The following is an 18,165-nucleotide window of genomic DNA, read 5'->3' as shown; positions in this document are numbered from 1 at the left end:
AAATCTATATTGGGGCCCCTCACTGCCTCCACTAGGCAAGACAAGAGATGGGACTCATGGAGAGCAAAATTTAGAGGTACATGGTACCCATGTGGTGTCCCCTGAACCCATCACTTGATATACATGGTCACTGTAAAGGGTGCACTTAATCCTGCTACTTCAATTCTTTAAGAGCAATAATGTGCATGTCCATAATGCCTTCAATCCTAGGATCTGAAAGAACTTGCCCATGGTCAGACGTGAAGTCTGTGGTACAGCTGTACATTTCTAGACTATCAGAGAGCATGTTCAGTCACAAGACCCATCTTCCTTGCCATTCCAAGGTAGCAAGAAATGACAAGAGTGCCTGGGGCCAACAGGTGCCGACAGCAATCTCTTGCAATTCCTCCCACCCATGCTGCTCTGCATCAAAGTTATCCAGACTGCAAGTGCTCCAAACAGATATATCCCTCCTGAATGGAGCCTCTGGACAGAAAGAGGGACTGAGGTTCTCATGAAAGAAGCCTCAGCTTGGGATTTCAGAGTCACAAGATGCAACAGCACCACCAAAGCAGGTGTTTAGAACGGGAGGAGGGTTACTGTGCAGCCCCAGGGGACCTGTGTTGTAGGGGAGAGGGATTAATTTTGTCTTGGGGAAAGTGCCCCAAAGGGGCTGATTGGCATCTAAGTAGACTTTTTTGGTGCCATGGAGGCTGGTCGGGGGAATGGGTGCCCCTCCCAAATGATGGACCTGGCCGTGAATAGCAGAGCCAGGAATAGAATCCAGGAGCCCTGACACCCATGCCCCTGCTCTATGTGCTTGAGAGCACTGCCTCTCTCTAAGTACCCTTATCTCTTCCTTCCTGTTTCTGCTTAGTGATCTCTACATTTCCTTCTTAGCTATTATTGCATTAAGTATCGTGTTGTTATTATCCTTTTCATTGAAGACTGAAGCAGACTACCTGTTTTATCATTTCAGGCTTCTAAGTGTCATCTGTTATTTGCTTTTCTTTCCTGAAACATTGCAGCAGCACAATCACTCACTTTATGAGATCATCAAAGTTATAAATTACTTGTTATTGCTCTAAAGTGACACTCCGACATGAAAGGGGTCAAAATCGACCTGTCAGAGACACAGTGAGGCTAAGGTGCTTCTGCAGCTGCGGTCTGGTCTGACAGCCTGTAAAGGAATGGCTGAAATTACCACAGACTTTCCATGCAAACTTTTCCCAATTCACTGCCAGTCTCTACACCCATTTTACATTGTGTGTGTAGGATGGCTTCTGCTTCATTTTGCTAGTCTGTCCCAAGATTATGGGGCAGATTTACCAGCAAGGGCCATGCACCCAGGTGGGGGACTCCCCCTAGGGAGGGAGGTGCTTTAAGAGTAGCAGCCCAGCTGGCGAAGGCTGCAACAGAACTGTGCTGAATTAGTGCACCCTCTGGAAGCTCACATCCCATGTCCCTCCGAGTCAATACCTCCTAACCTGGGGGTGGTTCTGGCCACTTGTGTGGGCTTCCTTGCAAAGGAAAGTTTGCAGCTGCTGGTAGAGACCCTGGGGTGAATCTGGCCCTATTTGGTGCATTCGTCACTATGCTTCCTCTAAATTTGGATGTGAAGATGGCTGAGAGAAAGAAAAGTGAGATTATACTGCTGAAAGGGACAGGGGAGTTGCCCTTGGCCTACTAGTTTTAATCTTTCTTGCGTCTTTTCCCTTCTCCTGCCTCTTCTTCCCTGTTTTACCCTATTGTATGCTGTGCTCTGCACGTTTACACAACTTTTTTTCTAAGTGCCTTCTTTGGGAAGATGTCCCTGTGCACAAACCCTCCTTCTCTCTCTAGTATGTTTCTTGCAGCAGACTGCATCATTGCAATGGGATGCAGAGACAGGAAACCCAATGCCAGTGATCTGGTTTTCCCTTCAAGCTGCTTGATGATCAAACTCAGGAGAAAGGCATAGCCCTTTCCTCTTCTCTGAGCTTTTTCACATGCATCTGCAGGGAGCCTTGGGAAAAGTTTTCCTTGTTGTTTTTTATTACAGTGCCGTGAGCATGCATGACACTTTACAGACAAATAAAAGGGCAGGGTAGTTTAAAATCTCAGGGCTTGATCCTGTAAGGCACCTCCGGAGAGGTACAGAGCACCACTGGAAGTTGAGTATGTTGAGCACCTTGCCAGATCAGGCCCTGATGTTAGAGACAACACAGCAAAGGCTGGCATTAAAAAAAGAGTGAATGGAATAATGGGAGAAGGGGAGTAAGAATAATGAAAGATCAGGAGATATATTTTACTGGTGTGTATGCATCTTATTAGCTCCTTTTAAATATATATATAGAGAGATTTAAATTGGGGACACAGTCAGGAATGAAGGCCAAAGGGGGTATCAATGATTTCTGACAAGTATCAGGGGGTAGCTGTGTTAGTCTGTATCCACAAAAACAACAAGGAGTCTGGTGGCACCTTAAAGACTAACAGATTTATTTGAGCATAAGTTTTCATGGGTAAAAACCCCACTTCTTCGGATGCATGGAGTGAAAAGTACAGATGCAGACATAAATATACTGACACATGAAGAGAAGGAAGTTGCCTCACTAGTGGAGAACCAGTGTTGACAGGGTTCCTGTGGGTCACTAGCAACTACACACCACATCACAGAAACACTAACCCAGGAACCGATCCCTGCAGCAAACCTCGTTGCCTACTCTATCCCCATATCTACTCTAGCAACACCATCAGAGGACCCAACCACATCAGCCACACCATCAGAGGCACATTCACCTGCACGTCTACTAATGTTATTTATGCCATCATGTGCCAGCAATGCCCTTCTGCCATGTACATTGGCCAAACCAGACAGTCCCGACGTAAAAGAATAAATGGACATAAATCGGACATCAGGAATGGGAACATACAAAAGCCAGTCGGAGAACACTTCAATCTTCCTGGACATTCTATAACAGATTTGAAAGTAGCTATACTTGAACAAAAAAACTTCAGAAACAGACTTCAAAGAGAAACAGCAGAACTAAAATTCATTTTCAAATTTAACACCATTAATATGGGCTTGAATAGCTGCTGGCAGTGGCTGGCTCATTACAAAAGCAGCTTTGCCTCTCCTGGAATTGACACCTCCTCATCTATTATTGGGAGTGGACTACATCCACCCTGATCGAATTGGCCCAGTCAACACTGGTTCCCCACTTGTGAGGCAACTCCCTTCTCTTCATGTGTCAGTATATTCATGTCTGAATCTATAATTTTCACTCCATGCATCTGAAGAAGTGGAGTTTTTACCCGCTAAAGTTTATGCTCAAATACACTCAGAAATCATTAACAGGTTTATCTTCTTTAGTTACTCTTCCATGCCGTGATCAGTACTCCCAATGGGCTCCTTAAGCATTGCTTTCAGCTATGCCGTGGTCTCTCTACATAGATGAAAATAAATGTGTGTTTAAATATTAAGAGTAAAAAGTAAACTAAAGGGTGTTTAATTGATTCAGGAGGTCAGGCAGATGACCATAATGGTCCTGGTGGGCCTTAAAATCCATGAGGCTGTTACTTGGTCCTATATAGAAATCAGATATGTTATCTGTTCTGAGTGGCCTGACATGTCTGGTAAGCATGAAAGAAGCATGAAAGAAGCTTGAACTCTTTTTTTTATTAACTAAATGTAATGTAAATAATCCTATTGGGTGATAAGAATGGCTTTATAATTGTGATTTTTCTTTTAAACAGAAAATTTATAGAAATGGGTTTTGTTGATGAAAAAAGAATAGCAATATGGGGCTGGGTAAGTAGTTGCTGCTGGTTTTGGTATTTCCTTATTTACCTTTCTTACTCTTACTGCATTCAGTGTTTTCTAAAATTCCTCCTTGTTTTCCACAAAGTCACTCTAAAGCTACTCCTCTAGACTTTTGTCATAGTAAAAAAAAAAATTAAAAATCAGATTCAGTGAAGGTTTTCAAACCCTTTGGGAAGCCTACACTGATTTTCAGGAAGGCATGGGCTGAATTTTGAGTAGATCTCAGCTGCAGATTTGGTTTTAGGTTGAAACAAGGCAAAGCTCAGAAGTTTCAGTTGGCTTCACTGTTAATAATAGTGTTTGTTTGAACATGATACTCACATCAGAATTAAAGAAATGTGAACTTATGTGATCTGAAATTTTAAAAAAACAACAGAATTCCATTAATCCCTCTGATCTGAAACCACTGATTTTGGCATCCCTGTGACTTCCCATACTTCCTGATTTTTGTCTGGCCTTGAAATAGTGCATGGAGTTGAACTTCAGAGAAAACTAAATGCACCAAACCTCTTTCCCAAACTAGAATTTCTTCTTGTACTGAAGAAGTGAAAGGCTGAGGGCTACACAGTCTGAGGCCTGGGGGACTCCAAGTAGAGATGGGCAAACCATATTGGATGAGATAAGAATCAGGCCAAACCGTCAGCTAGAACTTGAATCAAATCTAAACCTTTCGAGGTTTGGAAAAGATTATTTGCCTTCATTTGACTTTTCCTATGCCTTCGCTCTTCCTGATTGGGTTTGGGACCAGTGAAATACACAAGGAAAGTCATTCTCACAGCATTTCTAGGCCAGTCAAAAGCAGGAGGTACAGGAGATCTTACATAGCTTGTTATTGTTATGTTATGCTTCATTGTTAAAGGGACGTAATTGTAAACTAACCTCCTATTGGCCAGCATTGCTTTCAGCTAAGGCCATCCCTACTTACACTGAGTAGTATCTTAGAGTGCCTGAGGGTCAGATTTCTAGAGCAGAATCTGGCTTTAACAGAAGAGAAAGAAACAATTATAATTATTGTCTTTCCCTTTGTTACCATTCAATCTTCAAGATAAGATCCTGGTATTGCAAGTAGTGTTTAAGAGTAAAGGAGGAGCAGTGGCCCAACAGTAACAGACCACAGTAGCTAGAACAGCTTACAGACTAAACTGGGATGTTTCTTTCCAATGTTTTGCTATTTATAAATGTTCATTTGTCTCTGATTATCTTTCAGAAAGAGTTACAGTTTCATTCTCTTTAGACAGACTGTCTTTTCACCAGAATTCTTTAATTTTTCTTTTGTTTTTCTTTGGCCCAGTTGCCCCATGAGCAACTTACCTAGAACTGCGTTACAGGACAGAACATGCAGATTCAATTGAACAGTAGCAAACAAAAGTGGCTGACATTAGATGACATGTGAACAGGGCTGCTAACAGCTTTGTATGAAGTTTATATTAACTAATATTTTAGGAACTGTGATCATACACCTAGACACATACCTAGACATATAGAAAATACCTAGACACAATTCAACGCAGTAAAATGTAATTAAATGATACATCTATTTATGAGTAGGTAATGCTGATATAACACTTAATATTTTGGGGCCAAATCCTTAAGTTCCTGAACTGAAAAAAATTGTTTTTTTTTTAATCAAGATGCATTTTATTTAAATAAATAAAATGACAAGTTTCTCATATAAAAGATGGAGACAAAGTGTGGGAGGTAATATCTTTTATTGGACCAGCTTCTGTGGGTGCAAAGAGACAAGCTTTTGAGTTTACACAGAGCTCTTATTCAGGTGTATAAACTCAAAAGCTTGTCTCTTTCAACAATAGAATTTGGTCCAATAAAAGGTATCACCTCCTCCACCTTTTTTCTCTAATATTCTTGGACCAACACAGCTATAACAGCGCTGCGACTATACAAATGATGACATTTGACAGGTCTGAACTATCTCGGTCCAACATTAGAGGCATTCTTAAAATAATGGCACTATTGTACAAGCTGTCAGTCTTTATATTTTAAGGAGGAAGCTGTCATTTTCCCACTGAGTCCGCCCAAAAGGCTCTAGAGGTCTAATATATTTCAGTAGAGTTAGAAATGCATTCCTCTTTTGTACCTAAATGTCCCTGTGCACAGTCTGTATGTGCTGGCAGGTATGCACTTTTTCAAACTCACCAGTCTCTCCTGGACAGCAAAAGCTTGTAAAAGACTGTTAAAGCAATTCAGGCTTCAAACTCCACCTCTTAACCTGCTATAGCACAATAATCCTTCTACTGCTAGTTCCTTATTTTCTGGCCTTGCTATGCTGATTTCTGATTTGGATAAATTCCCCTCAAGTTAGCGGAAAAATAATTGCATAAATTCTTTGCTATATCCTTATTTGTTGCTTATAGTTATCCCTCACTCTCATTTCAAGCTGGATGCTATTTAGAAGGGGGTGGGGAGTTGCTTTATTTTTGACACGCAATATGATTAAATCCAATACATTCATTAATTTCTAAACTTCCCTTTATATTTTGAATACAGAGGATAAGAATGCTCATCTGCAGGATTCTGAACAAGCCCCTTTGGCCCCTACTCCCCTCTCCTGGCTTCTGTCACTCCCCCTCCTCCAGAAAGAATGGAAATCCTTTATCTTCTCTAGCCATTCATCCAAGCGTTCACGCTCCCTTAGTCACACATTCTGCCCCCCCTACCCCCATCAAGCAGACCAAATGCCTACATACCCAGTATCAACTGTTCTCAGATGCCAGCCCCACCTCTTTGCACAGAACCTTTCTGAACTCCAGGCTGATTCTTCTCCTTTCCTCCTCTCCAAATATGAACTAATTCTCCCCTGCTGGTTCACAGCCTGAGGGTCAGGCCGGGAACCAGCAGCAGGAGGGAGGTGGAGGAATTGCTTGCCCCACAGAGTTTTGACAGCTAGCAGCTGATTCTTTAAGAAGCATGGGTGGGTTTCAGGAACTGGAAATTATGCAACCATGTGGACTGGCCATCCTATGTTCAGTTATGTGTTGGAGTTTAATGAGCAAAGGTAGTCAATACTAAGGCATCAGGCTCTAAGCTTCTTTATTTGGATAGGATGCCAAGCAGAACTCAGCTTCCCCACTCTTTTGGTCTTTAAAATCCAGAGACTGGAGTCATTCTGTTTTCTGGAGGTCTTAGAAATGAAACTTGATGCTGAATGAAATAGAGTACGAATGACATGGAGTCAGATCCTGGCATAAATGAAGGTCCTTTCTCTCCAGTCTTGAGTGGAGTAATAAATAATACTCAAAGGTTACTTAATACTTCCCATCCCCAACATTCCTGTAACAGCATCTGAATCTGAGAGATGCTTAGTTCATGAGTCACCACCTTTTCTAAAAGATTAAATAATATTTTTGGTCTGTCTTAAAATTAACTTTCCTTTCCCTTTCTAAAATGTAACTTGTGATCAGACCGCCAGTGTGTTAGAAACAATGCAAAAAAAAAAAAAAAAGTCAGTTAGTAACATCTTGATAAATAAAAGCTTCCTATCTCTCTCTCTCTTCCTCTGACTGTAAAATTATTTTGTTTACCTCAGCAGTTAGCTTATTAAGATAGAGGGGAAACTTCAATCAGTTGTTCTTTTTAATGAGTTGCAAGAATATTTTCCTCAACCTTGCAGAAAAGAATCCAAAAATCTTGAAGAAAACATATCAGAATCATATATAGGGATAGACAAAGGTATTTTCCCTTCACTGCTGAGAAAACACAAATTTCAGTCCAGTCAGGTTTTCTAGTTAGTACTATTAGTTGAAATTTTTCTGTCTCAACTGTTTTTCGATGGAAAATTGGGTTTTTGACTGTGACATTTTTGGCGAAAAGGTTATTTTTCCCCCATGAAAAAGTTCCACTTTTTGTTGGAAACACAAACACTTAAAACCAGGGGGGAAAAATCTAGTTTCAAAAATGTTGCTGAAATGCTTCATAGGAATGACAGTTTGGATGCCTCATTACCCCAGTTCTCTTCTGTGGGTCAGGTTCCTTAGCTGGACTACATCTGCTATAATGTGCCACTATCAGGGATTTCCAGAATGCATCATAGTGACTCAGCAAGAAGGGAGACTCGGTACATTATGGGAGATGTAGTCTGGCTAGGGAGCCTGGCCCATGTTGGATCATAGGGCCATGAGGTCCACGGTTCCCATGAGGCAGTGCAGCAGCATTTCCAAATCAAAATGTTTGTTTTTCAGCTGAAATTTTTTGCTTTTCAGATGGAAATTTTGGGTTTGGGATTTTTTGCTGAGAAGTCTAACTTTACCATGGAAAATTTTGACTAAAATGATTTTTTTCCCATTTCTATCAAAATTTTCTGTTAGGAAAAAAAAGTTCCAACCCGCTCTACTGGGCAGCTCTGCAGCACATGGACATTGTTAAGGCATATAACAAAAGCCTGACCTTTCATTGGGGTATTGTAGTCTGCTTTAAAGCCAACATCCATAGCCTTCCACAACTTGTTGTCCATGGCTGCACATATCGGGCTGATTCAATATAACAATTTTTTGGCAGAAAATTCCATTTTTGGCTAGATAATTCAGTAGGTGAGGAACTGAACCAGGGTCCCCAATGAAGCAGTAACGTAGATGGTAGGAAGAGATGAAGTGATTAGATAGAATTGTCTTTTCCTTTTGTTCCTCACAAGGAGTCAGCCAGACTCAGTTCATACTGGTGAAGGTAAAAGTCTAGTTGCTTTGCCCCCATGCTATTAAACCAAATGTTTCCTTTGAATGTAATGTTTTATTACTTGGATTCTCAGAGAACAAAGAGATAGCTAACTGCATAGTATTAACCTGCCTGTGATTTCTCTCCAGTCCTATGGTGGATATGTAACTTCTCTGGCACTTGGATCTGGCAGTGGAGTATTTAAATGTGGAATGGCAGTGGCTCCTGTCTCCAGCTGGGAATATTACGGTATAAAAACATTTAATAAACACTGACTCAGAAAGCATGACGTTATTGCAAGAGCTTGACAACTGGAAACATAAAAAAAAGAAATTGTCATCACCAAAACAAAATTCCTCAAAGCTTGTATTTAATCCTTTCTCTGCTGGCAATAGCTGCACCCAGCCTTTTGGAACAAATACTGTGATATGGCAGAGGGTTTGCTAATCTCATTTGTGCACCTGTAAAGCCCCCTTGGCAACCCATATGCATTCAGTGATGTGCTGGATGGGGCTTCCTGGAGCTACTTGTTAAGTGTGCCACCACACTGAGGGGACAATTTTGAGGTGATTTCTCTGCCTTTGAGGGAGTCACCCCTTTCTGGTTACATTATCCCTTCCAGAAATCACTTATCCTTGCAGCTCATAAAAATATTTCTGAAGGATAATTTTTTGCCTTTGAGATGGAATTGTTTGTACCAGATCTCCAGTATTTTTAAACATTTTTCCTAGCAGGACTTCCCATGAAGAATCTCAACCCCTGCCCCCATTTCCTGCCACACAAGTTGAACACCACGTTGCATTAGATATACCCTCTGTCTGTTGGGTTCTCATTTACTTGAAGCATCCTTGACATCACGCTGACCATGTACCAGGGTCTTACAGTGGTGTAAATTACATGTAACGGCACTCACTGTGACTGTAATGCCTCTTGTTGGGAGGGTAAGGTGTCAGCCACCATTATGCAAGCAGTGAGAACACTCTTGCTCAAAAAATTGCCCGTGACATCACAGCTTGATCCGTTATTGCCCAGTATGCTCCACCTCCCCTTTCTGGGGAAAGTTATTGAAAAAGTGCTGTTGCAGCAGCTTCAGTTGTATTGTGATTCCACAGATTTCCACAAGCCCCCCAAGATGAGCTACAAATGTGCATGTGGCACACAGATGGCACTGCCCCAGGACATTGACTATTTATTTCTCCCTGGGCACAGTTAGATGTGTGTACTGATTTTGTTAGATCTGTCAACAGTCTCTGATAACACTGACCATAAGCTATCATTGACTATCCTGTGGGTCTTTGCAGAGGCAGATGGAATGGCTGCATAATAATTTCTAGCCTTTCTTCCCAAAAGGGTAGTCATTGAGTAATTGCTCTTCCCTCCTTCCTGGATTGAGCTTCAGCAACTTTTATTTAATGATGGTTCTGCCACTGGGAAACATGGGACCCTGCCCCAGTGAGAGAAATGAGGCTGTAAAATGTATCCTTTCTCCAAATCCATGTGCCATTCACAGCTACTCAGTTAATGACTTAATCCTACCATCTTCCAGCTCACGGATCCCCATTCTTCTGAACTGTGAGGTACACATTGCAGTAGGAACTCCATAACAAAAGAATCACCCACATTTCACTAAACAGCCTGACAGCCATAGAAGATCACCTGTAAAGGTGTCCTGAGTGGGCCCTTAAGCAGTAAGGTGCCCCAGCTGAAAGTCTCAGATGCAGAGATGTTTGCTCTCACCTATGTCCCTACCTCAGTCAAAGACTAAGAAAGCAAAGAAACAACAGCATCTGGTGTCAGTGAAAAATGGACAAAGACCTGAATATCCTGTGCATAGGGTTTTATACCACAGCCTACGTCTCCCATTCTCTCACTGTGTATGTGCATACCCATTGAACAGGAAGGGTCACCAGCATGAAATCCTAAGGGACTCTTCCCTGCTTCTGAGTATAAAGTAATGTGTTGGTTACAATAAAGCTCTTGATAGTCTCTCTTGTGTGTCCCCTTGTGGCAGTAGATATGTGCTCGGTTACGCTAGCTATTGGTTCCTGGAATTTATCCTACTAGCTAAAGCGATCTTAGCCTCTGTTTATGGGACTTGGTGTTCCAGGTTGACTTACCTGTTTGCTCAGCCCTTTTCTTAGGTCACTCCGGGTTGGGTATTTCTGCAGGGGCAGATAAAGTGGGAGTATGTTTATCAATTCATCTTCATAAATGATCTTTGTATGTAGCTGGTTTTAGTGTAGTGTGAGGAAGCCAGGAGCTACAGTGATGGATGCCACAGAAATAGTCTAAAATAAATAATACATTTAGGGTGTATTAATGGAACTGTGTGCAGTTTAAACACATACTCATAGTATTCAACCATTAGATGTGTATATATTTTGTCTACAGCTCTTTTTTTTTTATACGATAGCATCTATCTACACAGAGCGATTTATGGGTCTTCCGACTGAGTCAGATAATCTCGAACACTACAAAGTAAGAATTCTCTTCATTGCATTTGTTTTCCTCAAACTTAGAATCACATTATCAGGGAGGAAGGGAGAAGTGGGGAAGAGAAATCATCTTCCAGCCCTAGTAGTATCAGCCCTATGGCAGTGAGAGCTACTAGCATGGAATTCACCTGCCTATAGTTTACTCTCTTTTCCTATATTTAATAGTCTTAAATATTCTATGTTTAAAGGTCCTTGTTGTCCCATTGGAACAGACAGGGTCAGTTCAAATAATGCTGCTTACCTTCAGCATCGGGGGGGGGACCCCCAGTGATGGGTTTAAATGATGATGATTACTGGTCGTTGTTGGGACCACTTGGTGTGGAATGCAAGCTGCTTTGTGCAGACTGAACTCTGTGGTGAAATGACATGAGCCCCCTAGGTAATCAGATTATCGTCCCTAAATGGGGGCACATTGCTGGTTCCTAATGGTTTAACAGGAAATTTCCATTCTCTGTTCATGCCCCCGATTCCCTCCACAAACATACATACCAGTTGTGAACACATTTAGGGCCTGATCCAAATTCCACTTAAGTCAGTGGAAAGGCTCTTACTGACTTCATTAGGCTTTGCATTAGGCCCTTAATACTCATTTCCAAACCCCATCCAAACGGCAGAAACTCCTCATCCCAAACTCCTCTGGCAGAGCATTTTGGTGTAAGAGGAATGGCATTGCAGCCAGTGGGAGGGATAGGGTGGAGGCCTGAGATTTGTGTCAACTAGCCCTGGGAAAAGCCTAGAGAATATATCTGGCTTCCATTCCAAGCCCAGAGAGTAATAAATAATCACTGTTGTCGTTAGAGTGCCAGTTTATATGATGATTCAGTTAGTTTTATACTATGCAGTGAAAGCCTTTTACCTACGTGACTAAGTGGTCTAAATTGCAGCTGCTGAAGTGTTCATTTTTCCCCTGAACAGAATTCAACTGTGATGGCAAGAGCGGAGAATTTCCGAAACGTGAAATATCTTCTCATCCACGGAACAGCAGATGGTGAGGTTTACGAAAGGCAGTTCAAATACTAAGCCACAACCTCTTTGTTTGAGAAACGTTAAGCATCTTTCTTTGACTTCGATTAGGGTCAGTACTTAGATGTTTGGTCCATTTCCATGGGGCATATAAAGTGTTACTTACTCATTGTTAGTAATGTCAACTGTATGACTCGATAATTGATGGACTGAACTTAATGCATTATATCTTTAAACTATCTGGTATTTACCAGATTTTAATAACCCACTCTTCTCCTTTTTGTTCTGTTCCTTTTTCCAGATAATGTACATTTCCAGAACTCAGCACAGATCTCTAAAGCTTTGGTTAATGCACAGGTGGATTTCCAGGCAATGGTAGATAACAAACTATTTTTCTTTTTAAGCATTGGCTTATAATTCCTCTTACATCTGGGGACATTTTTAAGAAGCTCAGTTTAACCTAGTGAGTCCCACAGTGTAGCTGGTAGTCTGGGGAACACTTGCTGGTAGCCCCAGAAAACTGGCTAGCCAAATGAGACTGGCTCTGCTCCTTGTTTCCAGCTGCTTCAACAGAGGAGGAGGTTCTTCTTTGCAAATAATAGCTTGAAGGCCTGTAAAAGCACCTGGAAACAAGAATGAGCAGTCAGCTTAGGTGGCTCTTCTTGAAGCTGTTGCTACCTAATAAAAGAGGAGGAGGGATTAGGAGCTGCCTTCAGGGACCTGCCAGCCACAAACAAAGATGAATGCTCGCAGTGAAGGGAATAAGGCATCTGGATAGTAGGTCCAGAGGGAGAAGAGAACAAGTTGTCAGGGAAGCCTATGCAGGGCAGCAGGGGCAGAGAGAACAGAACAGACAGGAGGGTGGAAGGGATGAATGGCAAGCAAAAGGAGGCCAAATGGACAAAACATTTATTGCATTCATGCCAAGCTTGCTTATTCTATACCCTTCACTCCTGGGCTAATGACAGATACATGAGCCCTGTCCCTGTCCTACCTCTGTCTATGAGCTCCCACACACGAGTACATTGGCAACCCCCATGGGACTTGGATTTGTGGCACTCCATAAATGTGTGGATCATTGTGTGGGCTTCAGATATCCTGCATTCCCCACCAATACAGCAAAAAATGCTGGTTCTGCTGCATTTGTAGAGAAGAGAAGGACCTGGCCTAAAAAAATAATAATTTGGATTTTGGAGTGTCTTTATGACGCCTGGATGGAAATAACTTAAGGCAAATTGTCCAGTTTAAAAATAAGTGAAAATAATTGCTGCTGTTCCAAGGTATAACATAATCCATCTAGAAAAGGAGGACTTGTGGCACCTTAGAGACTAACAAATTTATCTGAGCATAAGCTTTTGTGAGCTACAGCTCACTTCATCGGATGCATGCAGTGGAAAATACAGTGGTAAGTTTTTATATACACAGAGAACATGAAACAATGGATGTTACCATACACCCTGTAACAAGAGTGATTGGGTTAGGTGAGCTATTCCCAGCAGGAGAGAAAAAAACCTTTTGTAGTGATAATCAAGGTGGGCCATTTCCAGCAGCTGAGAAAAACGTGTGAGGAACAATAGGGGAGAAAAATAAACATGGGGGAATAGTTTTACTTTGTGTAATGACCCATCCATTCCCAGTCTTTATTCAAGCCTAATTTAATGGTGTCCAGTTTGCAAATTAATTCCAATTCAGCGGTCTCTCGTTGGAGTCTGTTTTTGAAGTGTTTTTGTTGTAATATTGCGACTTTTAGGTTTGTAATTGAGTGACCAGAGAGATTGAAGTGTTCTCCAACTGGTTTTTGAATGTTATAATTCTTGACGTCTGATTTGTGTCCATTTATTCTTTTACGTAGAGACTGTCCAGTTTGGCTAATGTACATGGCAGAGGGGCATTGCTGGCATATGATGGCATATATCACATTGGTAGATGTGCAGGTGAACGAGCCTCTGATAGTGTGACTGATGTGATTAGGCCTTATGATGGTAACATAGAATAGATAGATAGGCCCCTGAATAGATATATGGACACAATTGGCAACAGGCTTTGTTGCAAGGGTAGGTTCCTGGGTTAGTATTTTTGTTGTGTGGTGTGTGGTTGCTGGTGAGTATTTGCTTCAGGTTGGGGGGCTGTCTGTAGGCAAGGACTGGCCTGTCTCCCAAGATCTGTGAGAGTGATGGGGTCGTCCTTTAGGATAGGTTATAGATCCTTGATGATGCGCTGGAGAGGTTTTAGTTGGGGGCTGAAGGTGACGGCTAGTGGCATTCTGTTATTTTCTTTGTTGGGCCTGTCCTGTAGTAGGTAACTTCTGGGTACTCTTCTGGCTCTATCAATCTGTTTCTTCACTTCAGCAGGTGGGTATTGTAGTTGTAAGAACGCTTGATAGAGATCTTGTAGGTGTTTGTCTCTGTCTGAGGGGTTGGAGCAAATGTGGTTGTATCGTAGAGCTTGGCTGTAGACAATGGATTGTGTGTTGTGGTCTGGATGAAAGCTAGAGGCATGTAGGTAAGTATAGCGGTCAGTAGGTTTCCAGTGTAGGGTTGTGTTTATGTGACCATTACTTATTAGCATTGTAGTGTCCAGGAAGTGGATCTCTTGTGTGGACTGGTCCAGGCTGAGGTTGATGGTGGGATGGAAATTGTTGAACTCATGGTGGAATTCCTCAAGGGCTTCTTTTCCATGGGTCCAGATGATGAAGATGTCATCAATGTAGCGCAAATAGAGTCGGGGCATTAGGGGACGAGAGCTGAGGAAGCGTTGTTCTAAGTCAGCCATAAAAATGTTGGCATACTGTGGGGCCATGCGGGTACCCATAGCAGTGCCACTGGTTTGAAGGTATACATTGTTCACATTTGCGGATGTTCTCTCCTGCTGGTAATAGCTCACCTTACCTGATCACTCTCCTTACAGTGTGTATGGTAACGTCCATTGTTTCATGTTCTCTGTGTATATAAAAACTTACCACTGTATTTTCCACTGCATGCATCGGATGAAGTGAGCTGTAACTCACGAAAGCTTATGCTCAGATAAATTTGTTAGTCTCTAAGGTGCCACAAGTACTCCTTTTCTTTTTGCGGATACAGAGTAACACGGCTGCTACTCTGAAACCTGTCATAATCCATCTAAATCACTGTTCTCAGGATGCTGTACATAATGACTAGTATAATGCTGAATGATTTGGACAGATCTCCACAATTTTTAGGCGAGGGCTGTTTGGTGAGAATAAAACATTGCTAGCTAAATCAGTCCGTTTTAATAATCCTACTACTAAGGACATGCAGCACATGCCAGGGACTCTTGTCCCTGAGGGCATCTTGGAGTGTTTTTGCTCTGGCTTGATGCAACTAACTCACCAGGCAGCCACTCTGACTCCCAAATCACAGATTATTTAGAAACTTTGTTCAATGAGAATATGAATATAATGAAAACTGATCAAAAATAATTAACACAAAAAAACCAAAGATCTACCAAGTCACTGCCCATTTGCCTTTGTGAGGCACCTTTATGGGGCTGTAATAATAATTAGTAAAGATCAAGCTTCTGGATTGTTTACTTACTGTAGGATAGAGAAATCAAGTGTGTTTTGTTGGGTTTTTTTCTTCTTTTTCAGTGGTACACTGATCAGGACCATGGAATTCCAGGCCTTTCGAGTAAACATCTTTATACCCATATGACCCACTTCCTCAAACAATGTTTTTCCCTGTCAGAGTAACAAAGGTATTCTCAGCACGATTAAGCATCTTATACATCACCAAGAGCTAGACGTGCCTTGACGTAATGCAGTTGTAACTGTGCATAGATTAAGTATATTCTGCAGGTGGATTAATAGTTAAAGATTAAGATATTTTTAATTTGGAGTTCACATCTGTTATTGGTGTTGTATATTAGCAGATACTATACCACTACAGGTTTTGGCACATTTAACACCGGCCTGTTAAAAAAAAAATAAAACCAGAATTTAAAATGCTATGTATGGTTATTGTTATCTTGCATAAAACTCATGTTTGGGGTTCTGGTGCTCATTTGGGAAGAAGACATAAAGCCAATTGAATATGCTTGCTTAGTTATATTAATAACAGTTGACAGCGCAATGTGATTTGCTAATTAATGTCCCAACCACAGTAACCATGGACAAAACCTAGTGCTGGGTGAACCACACAAGGTTTAAAATTGCAGTTTGTATAATCATGCTGAAGCTTAGATGCTTGTCCAAAGTTTAGTCAGTGCTGGTAGGTTTGAAATCCTGAGTTCCAAAGAAGAGTCTTTTCCTGAGATTTCCACTGCTTCCTAGCATGAGCGAGGTCTGTAGCTTGGTGTTTCTGGTCTTCATCTGGGCTGATATGAAAACATTCACAGATGCTTGAATTTTTATTTTTTTTTTTTAATTTACCAAACCTTTTGAAACTCAAACCAAGTTTCAGTTTGGGTTCATTTTAAGGGGTAGAAGAAGTACGTTCAGCACAGTTATTTTATTCCAACGGTTGTTTCCATTCTTATCCAGAACTTGCTAGCCACATTGTGTGTATCCAGTGACCAAATCTGTGGCAGAGGCATCATTTTCATGAAGTTTCAATGGGCAGTTTTATCCTGGCAATGCCCATCTCCTCACTGGGACCCCATTTTACAGACAGGGAATTGAGGCACAGAGTTCCCAAGATCACACAGGAAGTCCATGGTGGAGTAAGGAATTGAATCTGGGTGTCCTATGTCCTAGGCCGGTGCCCCAACCACTGGGCCATTCTTCCTCTCTGCTAGCCAGTTAGCCTCCCTCAAATTGCTAAATATAATAGCAACACTGAACTGAATCTCAAATACCATTCAGTCAAAAATGAGAGGAATCATTCAGTCTTTTCTCGCTTTGTTTTCAATTAATGTTAATCCACTTAAAACAGATTTTTTAAAAAGATAGCCCAATGATACTTGGGCCTTGATTCACCACTGCATGACTCCAGTTTACCACTGGTGCAACTCCACTGAAATCAGAGTAACTGAAGTTTTGGGCCCTGATTCGCTCTCAATGTTGGGGGGGGGATGCTGCTTGGGAAGAGTCCTTTTACAGGGTGCAGACGTGGGAAGTGTCACCTCACCCTTTCAAAATAGACCTAGTCAAGTTCTAGAGGATGTTCAGAAATCAATTAAATAAAAATATGAAAAATAGAATCTGTGAGGAAAAGTGAAGTGAACTTGGCAAAGAGAAGCTAGAAGGATAACATAACTATCTACAGATACACAAAATGATCTTTATCATTATAAAGATGATAGTCATTGCTAGTCCATGAGAACAGAATCTGGAATGGACAGAAGACAAAGAAGGAAAACTTTATGGTAAATATTTAGAAAACGCCCTAATTTCATGCTTCCTGACGTGGGCAAGGTCAGTACAATGCTACACATTTAGCAGGTCTTTTTGTTATGAGTTTGTACACAGCCTAGCCCAGTGGTTTACTGTCTATCTTTGGGGTCCCTCAGCGCTTCCACAATGCCAATAAACAAACAACAACAAGAACAATAAAAGGGAACTGGAAAAGAGATACCAAAAGTGGCTTTGAAATCACTACCAGTGGACATTCGAGCCCTAGACTAAGTGTTCACCGATCAGGGATGATTTGAGAATTAAATCAATCCTGCCATGATGCAGGGAAATAGACCAGATGTTCTACAAACCAAATGATTCTATGATCATACTTGCATAGGAGTTACCATACTGTATCAGACCCAGGGTCCATTTTATCCAGCTTCTTGTCTTTGACAGTAGCCAGTGCACCATGCTTTAGAGGAAGGTGCAAGAAACCTTGAAGTGGGCAGTTATGGAATAACCCATAGGAAAAGCTTTTTTCTAACCCTGTCCACTGTTGCCTTAGATTTCTTTGTGTGAAAGCAAAGGCCTTAATTTGACCAAAATGACAAAAATACAGGATTTGTCCAATGAAGTTAAAAGGTGGAAGCAAACTGCTGTATAACAACTCCCTTTGTTTTGTGGATGGTGATAACAAATCTGATTTTCCTCATATAAAAACATTCTTCAGAGACAGATAAATCTTTATGTAAATGTTGTTGCCAAGCTGTTTGTAATGGTTAAATTATACTTTGATGGGGACTCTTCAGAAAATATTCAGTTCAGTTAAGGTTTTTTTGGAAATACTCCAATTAAGTGACGTTAATGAGCTTTTTGTTGATAATGTAATTAAAATTCAGCTGTTCTAATTGTAAAAAGGAAAAAATTATAGCTCTGAGAAAGTTAACAGTAAAATAAACAAATATAAC

The 18,165-nt window shown here is 41.3% G+C and overlaps 1 protein-coding gene across 3 annotated transcripts in view; it reads left to right on the top strand.

Moving 5' to 3' along the window:
• The window catches only part of LOC140895584 (prolyl endopeptidase FAP-like), a 56,527-nt gene extending 40,655 nt beyond the window's left edge, over positions 1 to 15,872 (top strand). For 2 of the 3 annotated variants that reach the window (XM_073305628.1, XM_073305629.1), the window contains exons 21-26: positions 3,715 to 3,769; positions 8,596 to 8,695; positions 10,860 to 10,924; positions 11,857 to 11,929; positions 12,206 to 12,279; positions 15,512 to 15,872. In XM_073305628.1, coding sequence (XP_073161729.1) covers positions 3,715 to 3,769; positions 8,596 to 8,695; positions 10,860 to 10,924; positions 11,857 to 11,929; positions 12,206 to 12,279; positions 15,512 to 15,613 — 469 coding nt within the window. In that variant the 3' untranslated portion in view covers positions 15,614 to 15,872. Of the gene's footprint in view, positions 1 to 3,714; positions 3,770 to 8,595; positions 8,696 to 10,859; positions 10,925 to 11,856; positions 11,930 to 12,205; positions 12,280 to 15,511 lie in introns of those variants that run through there. The other variant, XM_073305630.1, reaches the window with a different exon arrangement.
• The last annotated feature ends 2,293 nt before the right edge of the window (positions 15,873 to 18,165 follow it).

This window comes from Lepidochelys kempii, chromosome 11, assembly GCF_965140265.1.
Source record: "Lepidochelys kempii isolate rLepKem1 chromosome 11, rLepKem1.hap2, whole genome shotgun sequence".
NCBI lineage: Eukaryota > Metazoa > Chordata > Testudines > Cheloniidae > Lepidochelys > Lepidochelys kempii.
This window is presented reverse-complemented; position numbering and strand designations above follow the sequence as displayed.